At 42.0% G+C, this 23,462-nt stretch overlaps 1 protein-coding gene across 1 annotated transcript in view; it reads left to right on the plus strand.

Moving 5' to 3' along the window:
- Window positions 1-3,327: 3,327 nt before the first annotated feature.
- Window positions 3,328-23,462, plus strand: part of LOC146966018 (TGF-beta receptor type-1-like) — an 87,594-nt gene continuing 67,459 nt past the window's right edge. Inside the window, exon 1 of the mRNA XM_085763188.1 lies at window positions 3,328-3,450. Coding sequence (XP_085619314.1) covers window positions 3,378-3,450 — 73 coding nt within the window. The 5' untranslated portion in view covers window positions 3,328-3,377. The remainder of the gene's footprint in view (window positions 3,451-23,462) is intronic.

A 23,462-nucleotide genomic window follows, 5' to 3' on the forward strand; every position in this document is an offset into this window, starting at 1 on the left:
GTAAGTCAGTCTGGGTGAATGCGTCTAAATGCCAAAATTGTAAATGCAAAAGAGAGCAATTAAACCAGAGCAGCATTTGATTACTGCTAAGAGCAGGTGGTTCTTTTGTGAGTGTGTGTGTGTGTGTGTGTCTCAAAATTTAATAAAATCTCTCTAACAATATGAATACTTTATTTAAAACCTTAAAAAAGTATATTTTGCTGTATATTTTCCATATTCGCTCCATTTATCTGAAGTAGAAGCAGCATAATTGTTATTTCTCTCCATCCAACAGGGAAAACTACAATACATATGCATGAAGGTACCAGACCCAGTGTGTGTGTGTGAGAGTGTGTGTGTGAGTGTGTGTGTGTGTGTGTGTGTGTGTGAGTGTGTGTGTTATGGGCCATGCTGGGCTCAGTTGGACATCAAATAATAGGCCATCATCAATCTCTGTCACACTCTCCAGGAGTGTGTAAGGAGTGTGAGTGTGTGAGTGTGTAGCCAGGTCAAGTGTGTGTGCCTGTGTGTGTGTGTGTGTGTACTAGAGGGATGAGGACAAAGGGATATAGGGCTTTGGAACAATGTGCCAGAGGTGTGTGTGTGTGTGTGTGTGTCAGTGTGTGTGTGTGTGTGTGTCAGTGTGTGAGATGTTCCCCGGTGACGAGCTCTTTCTGTCTGATAAAACCATGTGAGCGTCTTCGTCGTCGTCGTCTTCTTCCTCCTCCGGCGGCACAAAAACAGATTTTCCTCTCATGTGGACTTCACTTCACTTCACTTCACTGCTGCACGTTTCTATTTTAGACAAACCGGTCGATACGAGACATGGAGGAATCAGACACGTCTGTGTGTGTCATCTGTTTAACGCAGGCGTCTTACATTTTATAAGTTACTCTTTCTGAGAAATAAGAATGAAAAGTTATAAAGTTATTGTTGTTAAAAAACAGCGTCTGTGTGTCATCTGTTTAAAGGGACATTGTGTAACTTCTCCTGTTATCTATTCGGGAAAATCGAGGTGGCAAAGTCTGTGAAAAGTCACCGCGGTAACGCAGTGAGGAGGAATGGAGCGTTACACCGATGCTGCATTCACCTGTGTTGAGAATTTATTTGTTGGAAAGACATTATTTCAGAAGAATAAATGAATGATAAATAAGTTAATGAGTTAAATACAAGTTAACATTAATATTGATAAAAACAGTTAATATGTTGTTGAATATGTGGTTAAAAAGGATACTGCATTTCATTGATTTGTAGTTACATTAAAATGGACTTCATTTCCCATGATGCTCTAGGAGCAAGAAGGTAAGGTAACGTGATTACGTCAGTGTTGTTGTTGCGTAGTCAGCCATGTTGAACCCTGAAAACTCGCACACGCTGTATGTTTCTCTCTTTTCTTTTTTTACTATTATCAACTAAAGCATTTTGAATGGAAGAAAACGCCTCGCTTCGTCATTTTTTAGTTTGAAGTTAAATCTACAACAACCTGCAGTCGGGCAGACGGCCGTCGCTAACAAACCAGATGTCATTTTAGTCACAGAAGTCCAGAGAAAGACGGTAAAAACCGATACCACATCGCCATGACAACATATTGTCACGTGTATTATTGTTTTGCCTCGTGCTGACGGACCACTTGTTTACATAGAGGCTTGTTTATGGCGTCGTCCATCTGTCCATCTGCCCAATTTCACCTGAATGCAGCATGAAAAATACGACTGAGTTGCTTGTGATATACAACCACAACGCTGGATGGGAGGAATTCCTACACAAGGTACCTTTAACGCAAGCTTCTTATATTTTATAAGTTAGGCCTACTCTTTCTGAGAAATAAGAATGAAAAGTTTCAAAGTTATTGTTGTTAAAAAACAGTCTGATAGCGGGTTTTTGTGTTCTCAATATGTGTTAACTGTCTGTTTTTTGTTGTACAGCACTTTGGTCAACGCTGTTGTTTTTAAATGTGCTTTATGAATAAATTTGTATTGTATTGTATTGTATTGTAAAAAACATTTAGTACGGTGGCCCTGAAGGCTCAAATCACTGCAGCTTCAGAAAACACATGCACAAAAACATAAATGTACTGCAAATTCAGAAAACGAGTTAATCAGTTTGACGACACAGGAGCTGCAAGAACTCACACGTGATGTTATTGATGCTAATATGGACTGTTAGCTTAGCATTAGTCGTCAGCCTGGTGCGTCACTTTATTGTGTCCCCGGGAAACACTGTTGTGTGTTTTGTCAAACTGATGAAGTTGTTGTAGCACGTTGGTGTTTTTACATGTGTTTTCCTGAGCTGCAGGGAGTTGAGCCCTCGGGGCCACCGTAGATTAAGCTGTTAACTTGTTATTACTTGTCCCAACTTAAGAAAACACACACAAACACACAAATGTTCTACAAAGTCACAAAACAACTTCATCCAGTTTGACAACACGTGAGCTGCAAAACCTCACAACACAACAAAAGTGTCTCCAGGGACACAAAAAAATGGGCTGATGCCACGCTAACAGTAGTTGGTAATGTGTGAAAATGAATTTCCCCTATGGGACAATAAAGGCATTCTATCTATCTATCTATCGATCTATCTATCTATCTATCTATCTATCTATCTATCTATCTATCTATCTATCTATCTATCTATCTATCTATCTATCTATCTATGTAAATAATGTGATATTGATGTATAATATAAGATAATCAGTGATGGGAATAAGAGCGTTATATAAAAAAAAATACACCTGTTCAAGTGTAGTAGTATATACACTTTTTTTTACTACTTACTTTTCCTGGCAATGGGCTCTATGTACAGCTCTACTACTTCCTGAAATAAGCCAGCTCCTTTATTTCCTGTCTTACATTATTGGACCAACTGATTAATCCAGGTGTGTCTGACCTCACAACAATGGTCAGACACACCTGGATTAATCAATTGGTCCAATAATGTAAGACAGGAAATAAAGGAGCTGGCTTATTTCAGGAAGTAGTGGAGCTATGGGAGCTGTGCATAAAGCCCATTAGCTACCTTTATAATGTTGTAACTCAGGTACTAACTCTACTTTTTGGGGAAAGTAACGAGTAGCTCTAACTTCCTTTTTAAAAGTAACGTGTCCCAACACTGAATATAATATATTATAATATAATATAATGTAAGGGAATGTAACGTAATATAATATAATATACTTTGTCATTATAGTGAATGGCAACAGTGTTTGTTTACAGCAGTGGTAGTGTTGCTCCAGTGGGGCGGGGTGTGGCCGGCGCTCTCAGCCAATCAGAATCGCTTCCCCGCCCACTCCGAACGCTGGGGAGGCGGGACTTACGGGGCCGCGGGCCAATCAGCGCCGAGCTTCCTCAGCGCAGGGAGAAGTTCCCAGCAGTCGGCTGCCAGTCTGGTCCGTAGCCACGATGGATGCAATACCAATACCATGCTGCTTACTGCTCGTCCTGCTGTTCGGGACAAGGATAGAAGAAAACACCGGTAAGTCTCCGTAAAAACAAAAACGGGACCGTGTTGTGGAAGTTATTGCCTCGTGGGTCCCGGAAGTTGCCCCTTATTCGGTTTGAGAAAAGCTTTTTTTTTGTTGTTGTGGAAGAAGCCCTGAAGAAGCAGAGTGAGTGTGTGTCTAAACTAAGATGGCGCAGGGTCCGTGCTGCTGCTGCTGCCGCTGCCGCTGCTGCCTGTCTCAGGAATGTTTATTGTCTGCAGGAAAATACGAGCAGGGAGCTGGGAAGAGCCAGAGGGACGTAGAGCTGCTGAGCTCCTCGGCTACGGGTGGATTAGATTAGATTTAATTTATTAATTTTCGTATTTTTTTTCTGCTCACCACCGCTTTTGCTTGGATTCCTCTTCTCTTCTTTGCCAACAAAAGAGCTGTCCGGTCGGTGGAGCAGTCGGTTCTCCTCCTCCTTCTCCTTTTCTCTCTTCTTTCTCTTCTTTTTCTCTCAGTTTGGCAAACGCAAAGTTGGCAGCATCTTTGAGTGGATGTTTGCTTTCTGTTGTTCATTTACCTGCTGCTGCTGCTGCTCGGAGTGTGTGTGTGTGTTTTTTTTTTCTGGAGCTCCGTAGTTGAACAGAAAGAAGTTTGTGTCGCCTCAGGGCTCGGAGAACTGTCTGTCTCCCTGGGTTACCGACCGTTACCGACCGTTACCGTTACCTGGCTACCTTCATTCAAATCCACCGTTTGAAAACTAACGGTTAATTAACGGTTCAAAAAAAACAAAACAACCGTTAACGTTATGGAACACGTCAAAAACCGTTGCTGACTGACGTGACGCCTGTACTGGGATTCACTGGCGTCGTAAAATCGGACGTTTTGGTCACGAAAAGTGGATAAACACCATAAACCATAAAACACTGACAGACCTGTTGTCTATCTTGCTCCCCATTGGACAGTGTCCTCGCATCTGATGGATACATTTGCATAAAGTTGAATCACTGTCAACTTTTGGATGCACTGCCGCTGCCATACCCAAAATGTTTCAAATGCGAAGTCATGATGAATGAACAGCGATAATGCTTTTCGGCGAACACAACGAGCCCAAACGTGACCGCCGCGATTCAACTTTATGCAAATGAATCCGCCAGAATGCGAAGACGCTGTCCAATGGGGAGCAAGGCTGTGTCTCAAATTCGAATACTTCCATACACTAACTATTTTGAGTGTGTAAAGTGCGTTCAGTCAAAAAGTTAAGTGTGGAAAGATGGACACTTACCACCCTCAATGATCGCCGTCTTGGCTACGTAGCGGAATATAACCAACATACCGGCAGGCGACAGTAGCGTCCAAAGAAGAAGACGTTAGCAACAGACAGTTAGGTTATTTGATTTACGAACACACTAAACGCTAAAGCAGTCGAAATTCACACACTACAAAAGTAAGAACATAGTAAAGTACATGACAGTGAACTGAGGGAAGAATTCGAATTGAGCGTTAGCTTCGGTGACGCCAGTGGATCCTAGCCGCTAGCTAGCTAACCGTTGGTGTAGCAGCAGCTAGCGACTCTTTTCTGAGCGGCGGTAAAGTCCAAAAACAACCACATTTGTTGTTCACTTGTAAGTCATAACGTATTTGTTCTCATGTTTAAACTTTTACATTTTTAACGCCACATTTATGCTCACATTGGTTAGCTTGCTAGCTTTTTTTTTAAACAACCACCCCTGTTATTATTATTGATTAATTCATTAATGAATCAATCTGTGGCTTAAGTGTGTTGTTAATCACAGGTTTAGTGATGTTATGTGTTCACAAGTTGAAGAGCCTACAGCCTAATTGTTTTTTAAACATCTTAATGTCAGAACAGGAGAAACTCGTCTGCGCTAAACTCCATTGAAAATGAAAACGATGCTAATTTAAAGTCAAGTTATGATGCATTTAGATACCACAGGTTTAAAAACCAACTCAGGAAACAGCTTCTCATTTAGTGGTGGCGGTGATGATACGTTTTAATGATAACAGCTGAGGAGGACTGCAGGTGAAACAGGAAATAAAACACCAACTGTAGGCTGTATCTGTCTCCGATGTCAAACTCTCTGCAAGACGACAACAACAAGAGGAAATTTGAGTCATGATGTGTAAAAAAAATAATAATCATAAGGGTTTGGTTCTTCTCACTGCTCATCCTCCTCTCCTCCATCCATCCATCCATCCATCCACTCGTGCTTCGCTGCTGGAGCAGGTTTTGGTTTTGATATTGCGAAAGGAAACTGTGGCCGTTTCCTTTGTGTCGTTATTTTATTTTTTTGCAGTGCAGGATGCGATTTTGCAAAGAAAAGGGAAGAGGTTTTTCTCACATGTACAAATAGCTGATAGTGTGTGTCTGTCTGTGTGTGTGTGTGTGTTTTCTTTTCCTCTCAATTGACTCGCAGATTCACGCGTTTCCTTTGTGTGACATTCCTTTGTGTGTGTGGAGAGAGAGAGAAAGAGAGAGAGAAAGAGGGAGAGAGCCTAGTCATGAGTGGAGGAGCGTGCATTTCAAACAGCATAAGTAAAAAAAAAAAAAAAAAAAAATCTCATTATATGCGAAATGCACGGTTGTGTCCTCGTTTACCCCGATGCTGCTGCTGCTGCTGCTGCTGCTGGATATCAAATTGATATGTCGGCTCGGGGGGACACACAAGAAGGGAGGGAATTCCGCTTTCTTTGTCCGGCAATGGGATTGTCATGGCTGTGGGTCGCCTCCTTCCTCAGTCGGTGCAGCATCATTTCCATCAGAAAGGAAATAAATCTGCACAGTCCACATGTAGATAATCTGACCCACACATCTCTGCTGCACATCTTTATATATAAAATAGCATATATATATGTAATAATATGTAAATGTGTAGGATGTAGGCTAAACGATGTAGACTGTGCATCATCATGTGGATGTAATGTCACCACGTCGTACACGTCCCGCTGCTGTTGGCTGTTCAGCACCACACCCCTCTCTCTGCAGCCTCGCGCTCGCACTCGCACACCAAAGCATCCACACACACACACACACACTCTCCACACACACACATATACACACACACACACACATACAGACACATGTGTAAGCCCTGGCGCTGAATTAGCTGGTGTCACCGTTCCTCTCCTCATCCTCACGCTGCTCTTGTCACTCGTTTCACTTCCATTTGTCTGCTGTGAATCTTGCGTTGCACTCCTTCCTTTTTTACCCTTCTTCCAACCCCCCCCCCCTCCCCACGCTTTAGGCATAGTAAGTAATAGGGGTGGGAATCTTTTACTATCTCACGATTCGATTCGATTCTGATTTTTGGGGCTATACGATTCGATTCAAAATTGATTTTCGCTCCAAAACGATTTGATTCATAATGATTTCTGGTGTGCAAAGGATCCTATACTCTAGTCTGCTTTGCAAGACAGAATGACTAAAGTGTCTTTTCCACATTTATTGAGTTTTAAACATTTATCCATGCTCAGATGGAATTGTTGAAACTGTTGCATGAAAGCAATATCACATATTGCTTAAGTAACAAAATTAAAAGTGCCTCTTTATTAAAAGAAATACTAGTGCAGTTAAACAGCTGCCTTTTAAATTCTAAGGAAATCGAGGCCGACAGCCGGCAGATTTGTTTCACTTTTTTATTTTTTAAAATCGACTTTGGGACATTTTACATCGATTCTGAATCCTATTAAATGAGAATTGTGATTCTTATGTGAATCAATTTTTTTGGCACACCCCCATTGCCTTGCACTCCTTCCTTTTTACCCCTTTTTCCACCCCCCAACCTCCCATTTCTCCCCCTCCCTCCCCACGCTTTAGGCCTAGTAAGTGAAGGAAGGGGGGGTTAATTTAAGCTGGAGTGGCCGGTATAAACGATGAGTGTTGTGTCAGCGCTCTGAGTCAAATACCAGAGACTTGTCATGGGGATGGGGGGATGGGGGGCGGGGGGCTCGGTCCGAATCGGTCCTGACTGACTGACAGGGGGTGTCGGGGATTGGTTCAGGATGTTATCTAAGCTGCTCTCGCTGCTGCTGCTGGTAATGAAATGTCCGGAGATTTATAGACGTATATCTTGCAGTGTATCCCACTTTTCTATAATGTATGGATGCTGCAAAGGCTGAACGCTCTGTGCTCGGTTTGGGGGGTGGGGGTGGGGGTGGGGGTGGGGTAAGGGGGTGTTTCAGTATTTCAGCAGGTTAAATGAAGGAAATTTTAAAAAAGGAAATGACACAACACAGATTTAAACAGATGTCAGACATCAGCGGTGTACTTTTTCTAATTTTCTCCTGTGAATATGTCAATGAAAGTTGGCGTGTTTTTGGAAAATCCTGGTTTTATACGTTGTGGATGTAAACGTACATATTCCATCTTTGAGAAATCAGACGGATAAATGACGATTAATCTATTATTAATGTTAATTTAAGGATTTGTAGCTCTTTTTTTGTCTTGTAGGGTAATAAACTGAATGTATTTGGGCCGTTTTCCAGATGAAATGCGATTTTTTTTTATTCTTTCCAGACTGGATCTTGGAGTGTAGATGATTGTGATCAGCATTTTCAGTTATTCTGAGATCGTTTTTTTAGACTGATCAATTAATCATGAACAGTGGCTCCCCTAAGGATACAGTTAGAACAGTGGAGATGAAGCGAAAATGTATTTTATTCACATGGTTGTGAAATATATATATTTTTTTGTGCACTTGCAAAGTGTGAATTGCCGAGAGGTTTCTTATCTGGTTCAGGAGGAGAACATACAGTACAAGTGTGAACAGTATAATGAGCTGGAGAAATGTCGGATGGTCTGAAACATGAGAAATGCAATGAGTAAAAACTTAACTTGCTGGCGTTAACTTGCGTCACAGTATTTGTTGTATAATCCAACACTAACTGTTGAATTATTTAAAAGCATTTGACATTTTCAGGGATAAAACAACCTAAATTCATGACGTTTTTCAAAGGGAATCATATTTAGATAGTTCACAACACTGATATCCTTCAGTGCGTAAAGTTCCTGCTATCTGTGAATCTTTAAAATATTGTTTGTCTATTCATATCAAACGATGTGATCACCTTTGCATGTCTCTTTGTTGACATCTTCACAGTGTTTGTTGAGCTGTCATCATAGGTTTTAGCTGAGAGCAACGTTGATTGTTATTATATTTAATTCACAGATGTGTGAACTGACCTCGACATGAAGCGTCCACACTGCAAGAGAAATACGAAGCAGCATTTTTTTTGCAGCCCTGCTGTTCTAGTAACCAGAATAATGTGAAATATTAAACATCACTTTTATTCTTTTGGTGTATCTTTGCAAAGAAACATTGAAGAGATCACGACCGCTCATTCAAACCCTGAACTTCCACAATGGAGTGAATTTGTTGAAAGCTTCAGGGTCGATGCCAAAAACTGAAATGGCAAACATGTTTTTTTTCTTCTTTTTTACATAATTTTTTTTTTATTTTCAATTGGATTTAACCTTTTTATTCAATAATTTTGTATTCAGCCTATAACCTATTTGTGTGAGCTAACCTTCTCGAGATGAGATGTTGAGCGGTACGACCTTCCAGTCAGGAGATGATGAACATTGGGTTTCACCCGAGATATTGTTCATTAAGATTTTTCTCTATAAACATAAAATTGAAATGAATGAGAGGGAACAAATCAAAATCCTACTTCAAGTTAAAAAGAAACATCTTCAATAACTGCAAAGAATCCACGGACACGTTTAAAGATGACCGCATCGTATAGATAATGGTGTCGTCTGCATAGAAACAGACAGTAAGGCAAGGCAAGGCAAGGCATCTTTATTTATATAGCGCATTTCATACCAAGGCAACTCAATGTGCTTTACATAAAGACAAAACATTAAAAAAAAGAAGAAGCATAAGACAGAATAAAAACAAACAAAACACTGAAAACAGAGTTAAAAGCAAGAGCAAATAAAAGTAAAATAAAAGAAAATAGATAAAGTTTTAAGTTCTCAGCTATAAGCACGTGAAAAGAGAAATGTTTTTAACCTGGATTTAAAAGTGTTCACAGTTGGGGCTGATCTCAGTTCTGCTGGTATTTTGTTCCACTTGTGTGCAGCATAACTTTGTTCTTTGTAAAAGAACAAAGGTCCCCAACATAGGACCTTGAGGAACACCTGTTGTCACTATTACAGATGTGCGTTTGTTTTCACTGAGCTCCTCCAGCTACAGCCTGAAAACCAGTTTATCAACGGATCAGTAAAACCTACGAGTTAGTATTTAAGTGTTTGGAGAGAAGCCTGAGACACCGAGTCAAATGGTTTTTGGACAAATCAATGAAGATTGTCGTCCAGGGTGAAACCTGTCACGGTATTTGTCTCTGTCTAATAAATAAATGGAGGAATGCTGACTTCAAGGAAACTAAAATCAGATTTACTTCTGTTTTCTAAAAAAAAGAATAGGGTTCAGTTTCTTCAGGACAGTCGTGACGTTTCACTGTTGAGACTTGGTGAAGTTTGGGGAATATTTCAAACTGGTGTTTAACAGTGTCTTTAACATCTGCAGAGAGACTTTAGAGATGAATCCATAGATTGTTTTCAGAGTTGTTATAGGTCAAGTGAAGTGAAGTAGAGAAACTAGAGTTTTTAGGGAAGCGGCTACCAACCGGTGAAGGAGCAGCATGTTTTTCAGTCATGGGATTTTTCACGCCGGCCTCAGTGGGCGTTCTGCTTCCTTCTTTCTGTAGAGTTCAGCTCATACGTTGTGCTATACTACGCCTGTGTTTTTTTGTTGTTGTTAGAGTAGATTAGATTAGAAAACTTTATTGATCCCCAAGGGGAAACTGCTTTGCCACCCAATAAAAACACATACATCCACTTAACAAACAATTCAAACATTTCCGTACCATTGCACAAAACATCAACAAAACAAAACAACAAAAATCAACATGATTGGATACTTCATCAGGATATCCGCGGGGTCTTGAAAAGTATTAAAAGGTGATAAATCAATTTTGGGAAAATTAAGACCCTTAAAAAGTATAAAATAGTATTTTCACAACTTTTATAAAGTCTTAAATTTTGAAGGTATTTTTTCTGAATTAGCTGTCCAAGAGTTTGAGTCCTAAAAAACATTGTGAAAGTGTGTGAATTTATTCATTTTAGTAAAAAACAAAGATGAACCGGTACATAAAAAAGAAAAGAAGATTGTTGTTTTGGTTTTTTGAGAGTGGAGCAATGTTTTTTTTTGGTTTTTTTTATTATAAACTTTGCCTTTTATTTATTACCCCAGCCTATTTTGAATTCTGTTGTATCATAGTGGTCTATATAGTCTTTATCACAAAGCTGTTGTAGAAATCTCTCAAAATTCCCAGGGTGTGGATATTTTTCGCACCAACTTTCATCTGCTCCGTGTTGTTACCCCACTACTCCCTCCTCCTCATCCATCGGCTGGGGGGGGGGGCCATGTTTTGTGTCCGTTGTGGAGTGTTTTTCGGAGCGCTGCTTGCTTGCTTGTGGAGCGTTGTTTTTTTCCGGGCGCTGTGTGTGCTGTGTGTGCTGCTGCTGTCAGTACGAGCGGTGGAGGAATGCCAGGCATGCGGGTGACCCTGGACGCCCGTTGTCCCGGCCCAAGGAACCACAACTAATTTGAGAGGTTGTAGCCGTGCCAGTGGCCATCGGGATTCAAAGGCACCAATGCGTTAATGAATGGCCCCCCACTCTGCTCGCCTTCATGCCGAGGCCAGGGAATCACAAGCTCTGCTGCTGATTCTGTGTTGTGCGAGGGGAGGGGAGGGAGTTTGTCCGCCACAGATAGATAGGAAGAAGAATTACAGTGACTTGCAAAGCCCGGGCCGTTAAATCTCCATGAAGTACGGCATCCTATAAACGGTTGGTTTGTGTTGTAAGAAGATTCTTATTTAATGTTGAGCAGAGCTGTGTTTTCTCTGCTGCTATCTGAATGCACAACGGGATTTACCACAAACCACAGCCTTCGACCTCATCTCAAGTTTTTTTTTTATTTATTTGACTTGTGTCAGAGCAAGTTCTTAATTAAAACAGGTGAGAGGAGTTTCTGGATTTGGATTTGGTTTTTAATCATAGAGAAAAAGCCAGAGAGAGATTGCAGCAGGTTTCCAAAGAAATGCATTGATTTTATTTTATGTGTGACACCTCTCTGCAGAAGTGCCTGTGATTTTTAAAGAGGTTTATTATTGGAGAACCAATCTGTGATTCTGTTAAGGTCATAAGTGTTTTGTGTTTGCTCTTTGAGAAGCACCACAATCATTTAAACACACTTTGAATATCACCACCGTTACCTGGACAGGTGTGAGGCCGAGGACTCTGACCTGTTTTATTCTCTTAAGAGCCGTTCTGACAAAACGAAAGCAGCTGAGAGCTCCTCATGTCCTATTTCATCTGAAAGCACTCAGACTCAACTCCCAAAACCAAATCAGCATGAATGAGACTGAGTTTTAACAAGTCATCAGATGTCGAATACTCTCACTTTGTTGCAGAAACATCTCAAAGTCTCTTCACACAGCAACGTGAATCATGATTCAACCAATCCTCGAAATAAATGTACAATATAATATAATATATTTGAGTAGAAATCCGAGAAGAAGCTCCTCGTGCTGCTGAAAAAGCTTGAAAACCTTTAGCGCTGCAGGTTATTGTCTGTAAACGATGACATAGATGACATTTACAAAGGTAAAGATACGTTCAGGTGTGCTATTCTAGGTCTATTTTTGAAATAAAAACAGTATTATATAACGAGAGCTCAAGTTGAAGCCACACTGAACCAGAGGTTTGGGTTAGGCTTATATCAGATGTTATCACCACACACATCTGTAAACAAACCCAACGCTTGGTCTCGTTTGACTTGACGGCTAACAGATAACCATTCTGTGTTTTGATGCGGTTGCGTTTTCCACATTTGGACTGAGTGAAGTTGTGTTGAACTTTCATCACAATGTGGTCAAGGTTTATGTCCAAACCGATGCAGCTGCTGCCACGACAACTCATCATATTTCCCATGGTCTTGTTTGGTCCAACATCCAACAAACTTCACATCATCAAGTTTAGATTTTTGAAGTGAAAATGAAGCAAAAAAATTGAAATCACAGCGTCTGCTCTCACTTTGGTTCCTGTGATGTGATTCAATAAATTCCAGATAATTCAAATAGTTGTACTAAAGTCTCTGCTTGTGTAACCATCTTCAGTCCAAACTTTGTTCACATTAACTATGGTTGGTAGATTTTACATCCAATCATCTTTTCTTTGTATCTGAGGAGGAATAAGGTAAATATCAAGACACAGATAGATTATAATGAGGACTGGGACTGGGAATGTGATGGTCTTGGACTTGGTCTCGCATTGGTTTGGTCTCGGTTTCAACCCCCTCAGAGTTTTGGTCTTGGTCTTGACTCGGTCTTGGGTTTGATGGTTTCTACTGTTGTGGAGCATGAACACATCCATCGTCCAGTTTCAGTCCGATTGAGGCGTTTACATAAAATGTTCAAAACCAGGAGCGCTACGTGGACTCGTTTCTCAAAAACTAGAGGTGCTCTTTGGAGAGGGATCCAAGGGATGTGGAAAAAACAAAGAAAAACTCCAAGGCACTCTCTTTGAGTTAATAAAAATGCCTTTTAATTAATCTGGCATTGTCACAATGACATGTTTAAAATATCAATTTCCAATCGCATTATCTGGGTGTCTTAATCCAGGGTATCCGCGGGGTCTTGAAAAGTATTAAAAGGTGATAAATCAATTTTGGGAAAATGGAGACCCTTAAAAAGTATTTAAAAGTCTTTTCACAACATTATAAAGTCTTAAATTTTGAAGGAATCCGAGTAGGGAAATGGCACTCGGATATCGGCTGCAGCCCTACTAGAAACAAAATCAAACGAGCTGAGGCACATGTCATGACTGTCGTGATTGTAGATTTTGTTTTTTGGGAGTTGAGCAGTATTTCTTTTTTGATAAACTTTTCCTTTGATTTATTATCCCAGCCTATTTTGAATTCTGTTGCAAGTGGTCTACTACAGTCTTAATCACAAACTAAAACTGTTCAGTTAAAAGTGTCACTGATGTAAATGGTTACAGCTTAAAGTGGCGGTGAGGTGTTAAGAAATATTGATAAGGTCTTGAAAAAGTCTTAAAAAGTTAGAATTAACTTCAAGATTCCTGTATAAACCCTGTAATCAGAGTTGGAGAACTCTGATATCAGTCGGACTAACGCGTTTACATGGACTTCAGTTGTCCAGTTATAGTCGGATTAAGGCAATAATTCTGTTTGTCAAGTGTCATGTAAAGGTACTGACTAGTTTGTGATGAAGAGGAAGAGTCGCTGCCACGGTTTAAAGTCGTAACTCGTAGCGGTGCGTCTTCACAGCCAATCGCTGGGCTGTTTGTCATTCATCCACATTACTCTCTCCACGGTGTGTAATCTCGTCCCAGCAGAGCGCTCACACTCACACTCCAGCACCGCGCCATCACTTCTAATACTCTGATTAGAATAAGATCCCCCGAGGGCCTCGCTGTAATATCCCACTAATACACAGTGTTACAGTATTACAGTACACGCCGGCTCTAGTTACACGCAGCAGCGGCCTCAGATTGATCGCTGACCAGCCCCGGTAGAAGCGGTGGTATTACCAACGCTGTCGCTGTGCATGTAAATGCATCCTGCAGCTTCCTCCCGCTGAGCCCAGTTCTTCCATATTAACCGTCTGGCAGCTGCAGAGGAACAGTAATCAGTTTAGTTCGCTTTTTATTTTGAACCTTTTAGTGATTTGTTTTCCTCCGTCAGTCTGACAGCGCTGCAACAAACCTCTGCAGCTTCGATCTCATTGTGGATTCTCTACAGGAAACTCAACGGTTAAAGCTTCACATCACATCACAGATACTTCAGGGTAATCCTGCACTTTTCATGCCCATGGCAGCTCAAAGTGCTTTACATGTTAAAAACAAGCAATATAGGGGACACATATTGGGAGACATAGGGAACACATGTTAGGGAGACATACATGGATATACACATACACATACACATACACATTCACACAATAATTTTGGAACATTGGATTTTATCGGGGAAACGCTATCTAATACTCACTCATTTGCAGTGGGGAAAACACTAGATAAAATGAAGTAAAATAAGTAAAATTGAGAAGACGAGAAAGACACTAGGTAAAATGAAATAAGATAGATAGAATGAGAACATAAGAGAGATACTAGATCAAATGAGGTAAAATAGATAAAAAAGAGAAGACCAGAAAGACACTAGGTAAAAATAAGCAGGTGTAGTGGGATAAAATAGAGAAAAGAATGGGTGAATTAAAATAGAGTAGTTACTGAGGAACTAATGAAGAAGTAATGAGGAGTTACTGAGGAACTGATGAGTAGTTACTGAGTAACTAATGAGTAGTTACTGAGGAAGTAATGACTAGTTACTGAGGAACTAATGACTAGTTACTGAGGAACTAATGGGGAGTTACTGAGGAACTAATGAAGAAATAATGAGGAGTTACTGAGGAACTGATGAATAGTTACTGAGGAACTAATGAGTAGTTACTGAGGAACTGATGAGTAGTTACTAAGGAACTAATGAGGAACGAATGAGTAGTTACTGAGGAACTGATGAGTAGTTACTAAGGAACTAATGAGGAACGAATGAGTAGTTACTGAGGAACTGAGGTACACCGCATTAGGGTAGTTACAGAGGAACTAACTATTACTCAATCATTAGTTACCCCTTTTGTACCCTAAAGTAAAATGACAACTACTCAATAATGGATTATATTTATATAGCGCTTTTCTATTGTTACCCAGTAACCATTATTCATTCATACCACATTCACACCGGTGGTGGTAAACTACTTATATGTGGGGCAGACTGACGGAAGTGTGGCTGCCAATGTGCACCAAACAGCCCCTCTGACCACCACGATCATTCATACACATTCACACGAGGCAAGTTGGGTTAGGTGTCTTGCCCAGGGACACTACGACAGAGACTGGGAGAGAGCGGGATTCAAACCGCCAACCCTCTGATTATTGGACGACCTGCTCTACTGCCTGAGCCACTAGTCATGTTTCCATCCAAAACTGATTCGCATTACTGGGCAATGCGCATTAAAAGAAATTCGAATCATGTGTGTTTCCATCAAAAGAACGGACTTTGGTGAAAACTACAAATTCGCGCGAGTTTTCTAAGTCACGCGAGATTTTCCGCGGGTTGGCATGGCAACCAGCCTGTAAACATTCCGTCGTCTTCCTGCCGGTGTTTTGATGTGGTGTTTTGCTGTTTTACAATGGAGAGAGGACTTCAGTCATTAATTACACTCGCTCAAGTGGTGCTCGATCTTTCGGCGCAGTTGGTCCTGGCCATTAGAGGGGCTGTCAGGAGGAGAAGACAGCAAGCTGCCTTAATTAATGCCCTGGCCCAGCGAGAGAACCGTCTCCGCCGCCGACGTCCCTATGAGTGGGAAAGGAGGCGTCAGAGGGACTTTTGGAGTGTGGTGGTGGGCCAGCATTTCACACCTAACCTTTGGCTGTCACACTTTCGCATGTCCCGTGCCACCTTTGAGACGCTGTGCAGAAGAATTGGTCCTTTAGTTGCCCCCATCCCATGGCCAGGACGGCGTCCTATCCCAACAGATAAACGCATCGCTATTGCCTTATATAAATTGACCACATGCGCCGAATACCGAGTGGTGGGTGAGGTATTCGGTGTAAGTAAGACCAGCGTCCATCGGTCCCTCTATGCCGTATGCCGGGCCATACAAGCCGAAATGATGAAGGAGTTCATCAGACTCCCAGATGTGGCCGAGGCACAGCAAATTGCGCAGCGCAACGCGACAAGGCACCTTGTGCCACAAGTGTACGCATCGGTTGATGGCACCCATATCCCTGTACTCCCTCCATCCGACGGATACCGGGACTACGTAAACCGAAAGGGGTGGCCCTCCATAATCCTACAGGCGGTCGTGGATGATCGGTATCAGATCAGGGACATCTGCGTTGGAGCACCCGGCAGTGCGCACGACGCAGCTGTGTTCACCACGTCAGATTTGTACAGGTAGGGCTATTTCTATTTCTATTTCTATTGCTATTTATTTATTTAAAGAGGGACAGTGTATCAATGAACATTTACATGTAAAAATGCTAGATCTTTCCATCTGTAGTCTGTTGGCAGGTTGATGTTTACATTAGGTATTTAAAACACAGTAAAATAAGAGAAAAGAAAAAAGGAACAAGATATACACAACACAAGTACACAGATCAGGCGACCATCAGAGCTTCTGTGCAAAAGAGAAAAGCGCTTATTAAAGTGCTGGTGCATATAGATAAAATATAAATTGCACACATTTTAAAGTGCTAGTACATATTAGATAAAGTGCAGTAAATTCTACAAGTACTAAATGAAGATTACACGTTGCTCTACTACTACTGCAGTGCTGATGAGATTGGGCTATGATCTCAAAGACAGTTACTTTTGTAGAAGCCTAATCAAAATATCAAATAAATTTAAGTTAAATTTAACTGTCTGTATTCAAATTAATGTAGACCTAATACTCACTATTTCTGTTAAGTAGACTTTTTTGTTTTTGCAGTTTAATGAGAGCCAGCAACCAACATTTAATTTCACATTGTGCCTGTCTGATTGTGACTTTATTCAACAGATTCCCTGAAAGACATCCCCAAGCCAGTGCCGAGGTAGAGGGGGTCCAGGTGCCTCTGCTTATAGCCGGAGACCCGGCCTATCCATTGCTCCCTTGGCTGGTGAAAGGATTCTCTGGTCCCAACCTAACAGGGGAGCAAGAGGCCTTTAACATTCAGCTCAGTGCTATTCGTGTTAAGGTATGTGTTTACACCTAGGAACAGGAAATATCATAAAGTTTTTCTCAGTTGCTTTTGGTGCATTTCTCTGATCCGATTTAAAATTGTCATAACAGTTCAAAATTTAGCTATTTGTGCACCGTAGCAATTTCTCATTCCTTCCAACAAATTGCAAATGCTTTTGGACATGAATCAATTGCTTTCATACAATTATCTGTTGTTTTATAACATTATCATTTGTTTGTCATGTCAGTCAAGATGAACTACACTTATGAATGATGAATAGTCATTCTCTATAGAACTAATAGTCCTAATTTCATTGCTTGAGTCATTACATACAAAATTATTTAACCAAAATCTGTCAAGCAATTTTTTTTTTTCCTCAAAATGTCTCCTTATGTATTATGTTATTAGGTTGAACACAGCTTTGGGCATTTGAAGAGCAGATTTCGCATCCTTTCCAAGCGGTCAGATGTTCACCACACCTTCATGCCCACAGTTGTGGTCGCATGTTGTGTGTTGCACAATCTGTGTGAGAGGGAGAAGCAGCAGCGTCCTCCTGACCAAGAGCCCCCTGGAAACCTCTTCCCTCAGCCACATAACCAGCACCACAATGTTCAGCCCCCCAGAGAAGCCCAGGAAATCAGGGATGCCCTCGTAGGTCATGTGGCGAATCTTCGCTAGGCAGCTTCCTAAAGCTGAAGACAAGGACAGATGACTCCTGTTGCATTGAGATTTTAAAAAAGAAGAATACAAAATGATTATTTTTAAAAGTGTGCTTTATTGTGGCTGCAAAATGCATAACCAACAACAGTACTTTAACCATTTCATGGCTCAGTTCAGCATAAAAAACTATAGTGCAACTGAACATTTTTTGTTTTTGTTCAACAGTGTAATAAACATTCTTTGTAAACATATGTACTGAAAAAAAGTTGTACATTTTTTCAAAACAAGTTTTAAAAGGTAAAGCATGCAAATGTTGCATCAGGTCATGTGGCAGCGGCACCTAGCTGCGGCATCTCTGGTGGTGAGAGGGAGAGAAGAGGATTCTCTCTCTCTTCTCTCTCTCACACTCGCTCACACTTACTCACTCTCACACGCACACACACACACACCCACGGATAGTGCAATCTTAAAGGGATAGTTCAACATTTTGGCAAATTGGCCCATTGCCATAATCGCTATAGTCATAGCAGTAGGTTCATTACCTTTAATTGTAGGTGTAAGCTATTTTCAGTACGGCGGAGCGCAGCAGCAGGCTGCTCAGAGCTACGCTATGGAGGCTAACGGAATTTCTTGGTTTCCCTCATTAAACTCATCAAATTCAACATCCCAAAACTCCACAGCGCTTTTGTAGACAAGTTGTGAGCTGCACAACCACCACGCTATGAGATAATGACGGAACGATACGAAACGGAGCCGTTTTCGAGGTAAATACAGGGTAAATACGGAGACTGCTTGCTGAAAAACTGTCCCTGAACGCGGTTTTGTATGAATTTACCTCGAAAACGGCTCCGTTTCGTATCGTTCCGTCATTATCTCATAGCGTGGTGGTTGTGCAGGTCACAACTTGTCTACAAAAGCGCTGTGGAGTTTTGGGATGTTGAATTTGATGAGTTTAATGAGGGAAACCAAGAAATTCCGTTAGCCTCCATAGCGTAGCTCTGAGCAGCCTGCTGCTGCGCTCCGCCGTACTGAAAATAGCTTACACCTACAATTAAAGGTAACGAACCTACTGCTATGACTATAGCGATTATGGCAATGGGCCAATTTGCCAAAATGTTGAACTATCCCTTTAAACATAACTGTCAACTACAATAAAAATACTGTCAACTACAATAAAATACAACCATACCTTAAATTGGTAAGTAACAATTAAATGTGACCGACGGCCTGAAAAAAAATAGCACAGAACTGGCTATGTGTTGAAAAAGTTATTTAAAAGGAAACATCTTTGACTGGCAGCTCATTTCTACTCCTCTAATAATGATGAGAATGACAGCTCCTGAGTGTTGATGTATGAGCTGGGTGGATGTTGGTTGTAGGGGGGCTGTGTCATGCTAGAGGTAGAGGTAGGTGGATGTTGGTTGTAGGGGGGGGTTTGTTGGCTGGAGGTAGACCAATGTGGGTAAGTGACTGATGGTGTGGCAAACAGGTGTGTATGATGGTTATTGCCCTGATGCCCTGAAAAGGCCATATGTTCAACAGCACGTGCCTGCCTTTCTGCAGCATCTGCACATCGCTGGAAACATTGCATAGCCTGACCAAGAACAGTTGAAATTGAGCGAATGCTCTCCTGGTCCTTTTCTGCTTGTTCCTGCTGCTGCTGCAGAAGAGCTTCAAAGTAGGGCCCCATCTCCCTCTGTCTTGCAGTCGTTCTTGTGGACGAACGGGACCACGTTCTCCCACGTCTTGATGGTGCTGGCCCCTCAAGATGGGATTCGTCACCGTCTGCTGCCGACTCAGTCCTGTCGGGTGACTCTAAAATGTAATATGACAAAGTGGTATCAATAGCCTCTATTTCTCTGGACTTTTCTCTACCGTCATCCCCAAGACAGATTTAAATAGAAAAGAATTAGCTCTTATTAGTCTCCCTTAAGAGAAATTTGTTCTGGGTTGGCAAGAGCTGTGGCATGTACAAGACAAAGTACTGTAGTTTGTATATAATGCAAGACATTCACTACACATGTTACATACACACGTACAGATCATCAAAAAAAAGTAGAATATCGTGGAAAAGTTAAACATATTTTGTTAGATATTTCTGGAAGTCTAAAATAAATAAAATATATACAAATGTTTTCAGACACCATGGAAAATAGTTATATATATTTGTATTTGTCGTTTCACTTTCTGAAATAGGCTATCTAACAAAAAAATATTGCACTTTCCCACGATATTCTGTTTTTTTTTGATGCACCTGTACATCAATACATAGCATACATTAATACATCACCTACATACACCCATCTATCCATCACATCCTTATTATAACAGCCTATAACTGGAACTCACATTTATAAGGTAGTATAAACAGAGTGTTTTTCGCAACGGAGCGTTACCTTCATTCCCATTGCTCTCCTCCTCGGCACTGCTATGGTCTCGGTCTTCATTAGTCACTATTGACACACACAAATGGGAAATTCAGAATAAGAAGATGTTTGTGGTTTAACTAGGATAACCTGGATATAAAATAAAATAAATTACACATATCTGAGTAACGTTAACGCTAGTTTCATTTCTGATGGAAACGTTTGGTGGTCATTTAAAAAGTTAACTTGAATTGAATCATTTACAAAATCTGACGGTGCTTAATTGATGGGTTTTCCTCATAACGTTTACCTTACAGAAAAGCCAAGGGTAACGTGAAATGACCCACACAACTAGCTGGTGTTGGCTGAAGTAATGTTAGCAAGCTAACTAACCGTTGTTTAACGTTACACGTTAGCTAAACAGGGTAGCCTAAACGTTAGCAGACCTTTAACTTACTGACCTTCGCTGCTGCTGTTTATCATCGTCGACAACGATGTAACACTCGGCCTCTGCCCAAGGATGTCGTCCATCTCTTTGAAGTATTTAAATTTTGTTTTCGACCCCGAGCCACTTCGGCTCAGCATCCGTTTTTCTGTCATGTACTTTTGTTTGAGGCTTTTCCACTTGTTTCTGCAGGCCGTCCATGGTTTATCGAACCCCAATTGAAGCATTTCCCCACACAGTTCTTGATATATGGTGGCGTTTCTTTGGTGTTTGCTGTCCAGGATCGCTATGATGTTTTTTTCTTTTACCAGTCTTAACAAACTTAGTACCTCATCCTCCGTCCACAGAAATCTTGTATCCGCCATGTTGTTTGTTGTCTTCTGAGTGACCCGCAAACACCGGAAGCAGTCGGGGTGAAAGTGCGCTACGTCACACTTGATTCGCATACAGCTGTTTCCATCCCATTCGAATCAACCAAAACCCGGCCATAGCGAGCGTATTTCATTTTGTGCGAATCAGAGGATTTTAATGCGAATCACGGCGTTTCCATCATCATTTTCCGATGCGATACATCTCGATGCGCATCTAAACAGCTGATGGAAACGCACCTACTGTCGCCCTCATTAGTTCCTCAGTAACTACTCTAGTTGTGTGTACCTTTATCGTAGAGTGTTTCCCTCAGTCCTTCCGTGTTTTAAATGACAGAGCAGCACTTGAACGTCCGTCCGTCCCGTTGTCTTGGACTTGACATCTCAGTGACGTCCCGACTCGACCTCCACCAGCAGCTCGGGTTGCTATGGTTACAGTCTGGAGGCCAGAGGCTCAAAGGTCTGGAGAACGAAGCCTGGTGGTTCAAGAAATCTACGAGGAACTTTCTTCACATTTGGCACAAACCTTTAAAAGATGAACTCTGATGAAGTCCGGTCTCGTTTCCTCTTATTCATCATCTACCATGTCACCATGTGTATATCTGTGTAGCTTTATCTTATATCTTATAGATTTATGATTGGTTTGTGTTTGTTCAGTGTGTGTGTGTGTGTGTGTGTGTGTGTGCGTCAGTGCATATTTCTCTCTTGTGTAAACACTGGCTCAGATTTTCCTCCTGACACCTGTGACTGAGTGTGTGAACTGGTTTTTGTTGTTGACTTTCCATGTGAACGGCCTGAAGCGAGCTGAACTCTTATCTGACGAGATCAGTGTTGTTACACGAGCTGTAAATACAGGAATGTGTGTGTCTGAGTGTGTGTGTTTGAATGTGTATGTAGGTGTGTGTCTGAGTGTGTGCGTTTGAGTGTGTGTGTGCGTCTGAATGTGTATGTATGTGTGTGTTTTTCGTAGCTGCAGGCGATGAAGAAGGAAACCATTAAGTCATGAAGTCAGTGAAGGCATCACCCAGGTGAACGACGTAGACAATTACAGACTCACCTGAACGCCTCGGTGTCGGTGTCAGTGGTGTTTCTGTGTGGCATCGATCGGCTGCAGGACGCACGCACGCACGCACGCACGCACGCACGCACGCACGCACGCACGCACGCACGCACGCACGCACGCACGCACGCACGCAGAGTGAAGTGTTTTGACAGGACTTAGCGGCTGCGTAGCGGAGGAGGAGAGGAGGAGGAGGAAGAGAAGGAGAGGAGAGGAAGGAGGAAAAGAAGGAGAGAAGAGGAAAGAGGAGGAAAAGAAGGAGAAAAGAGGAAGGAGAGGAGGAGGAGAGAAGAGAAGAGGAGGAAGAGAAGGAGAGAAAAGGAAGGAGGAGGAAGAGAAGGAGAGAAGAGGAAGGAGGAGGAAGAGAAGGAGAGAAGAGGAGGAGGAGGAAAAGAAGGAGAGAAGAGGAAGGAGGAGGAAAATAAGGAGAGAAGAGGGAGGAGGAAAAGAAGGAGAGAAGAGAAGGAGAGAAGAGGAAGGAGGAGGAACAGAAGGAGAGAAGAGGAAGGAGGAAAAGAAGGAGAGAAGAGGAAGGAGGAAAAGAAGGAGAGAAGAGGAAGGAGGAAAAGAAGGAGAGAAGAGAAGGAGAGAAGAGGAAGGAGGAGGAACAGAAGGAGAGAAGAGGGAGGAGGAGGAAAAGAAGGAGAGAAGAGGAAGGAGGAGGAAAAGAAGGAGAGAAGAGGAAGGAGGAAAAGAAGGAGAGAAGAGAAGGAGAGAAGAGGAAGGAGGAGGAACAGAAGGAGAGAAGAGAAGGAGGAGAGAAGAGGAGGAGGAGTGTTGGGTGTGGGGAGGGCAGTCACCTCAGCAGCCAATCAGACGCCTCGACCGGCTCGGTCGGCGCCGTGAGTCAGCTGCTACACACACACACACACACACACACACACACCTCCTCCCTCCTTCTCTCCTCCTCTCCTTCCCTCTGGTCTCCATTAACTCCTCCATCATGGTGCTCCTTCTCTCTCCTCCTCTTCTCTCCTTCTCCTCCTCCTCTTCTCTTTCTTTTCCTCATCTTCCTCCTAATCCTTCCTCCTCCTCTTCTCTCCCTTCTCCTCTTCCTCCTTCTCTTTCTCCTCCTCCTCTTCTCCTCCTCTCCCTCTTTCTCCTCCTCCTTCCTCTTCTCTCCTCTTCCTCTCTCCTCCTCCTTCCTCTTCCTCCTCCTCTTCTCTCCTTCCACCTCCTCTTCTCTCCTTCTCCTCCTCTTCCTCCTCTCCTCCTCTTCTCTCCTTCTCTTCCTCCTCTTCTCTCCTTCTCTTCTCTTCCTCCTCTTCTCTCCTCCTCTTCTTTCCTCCTACTCTTCCTTCATCTTCCTCCTCCTCTTCTCTTCCTCTC

Source organism: Trachurus japonicus, chromosome 20 (genome assembly GCF_045865225.1).
Source record: "Trachurus japonicus isolate A0001 chromosome 20, Traja_1.0".
Classification (NCBI taxonomy): domain Eukaryota; kingdom Metazoa; phylum Chordata; class Actinopteri; order Carangiformes; family Carangidae; genus Trachurus; species Trachurus japonicus.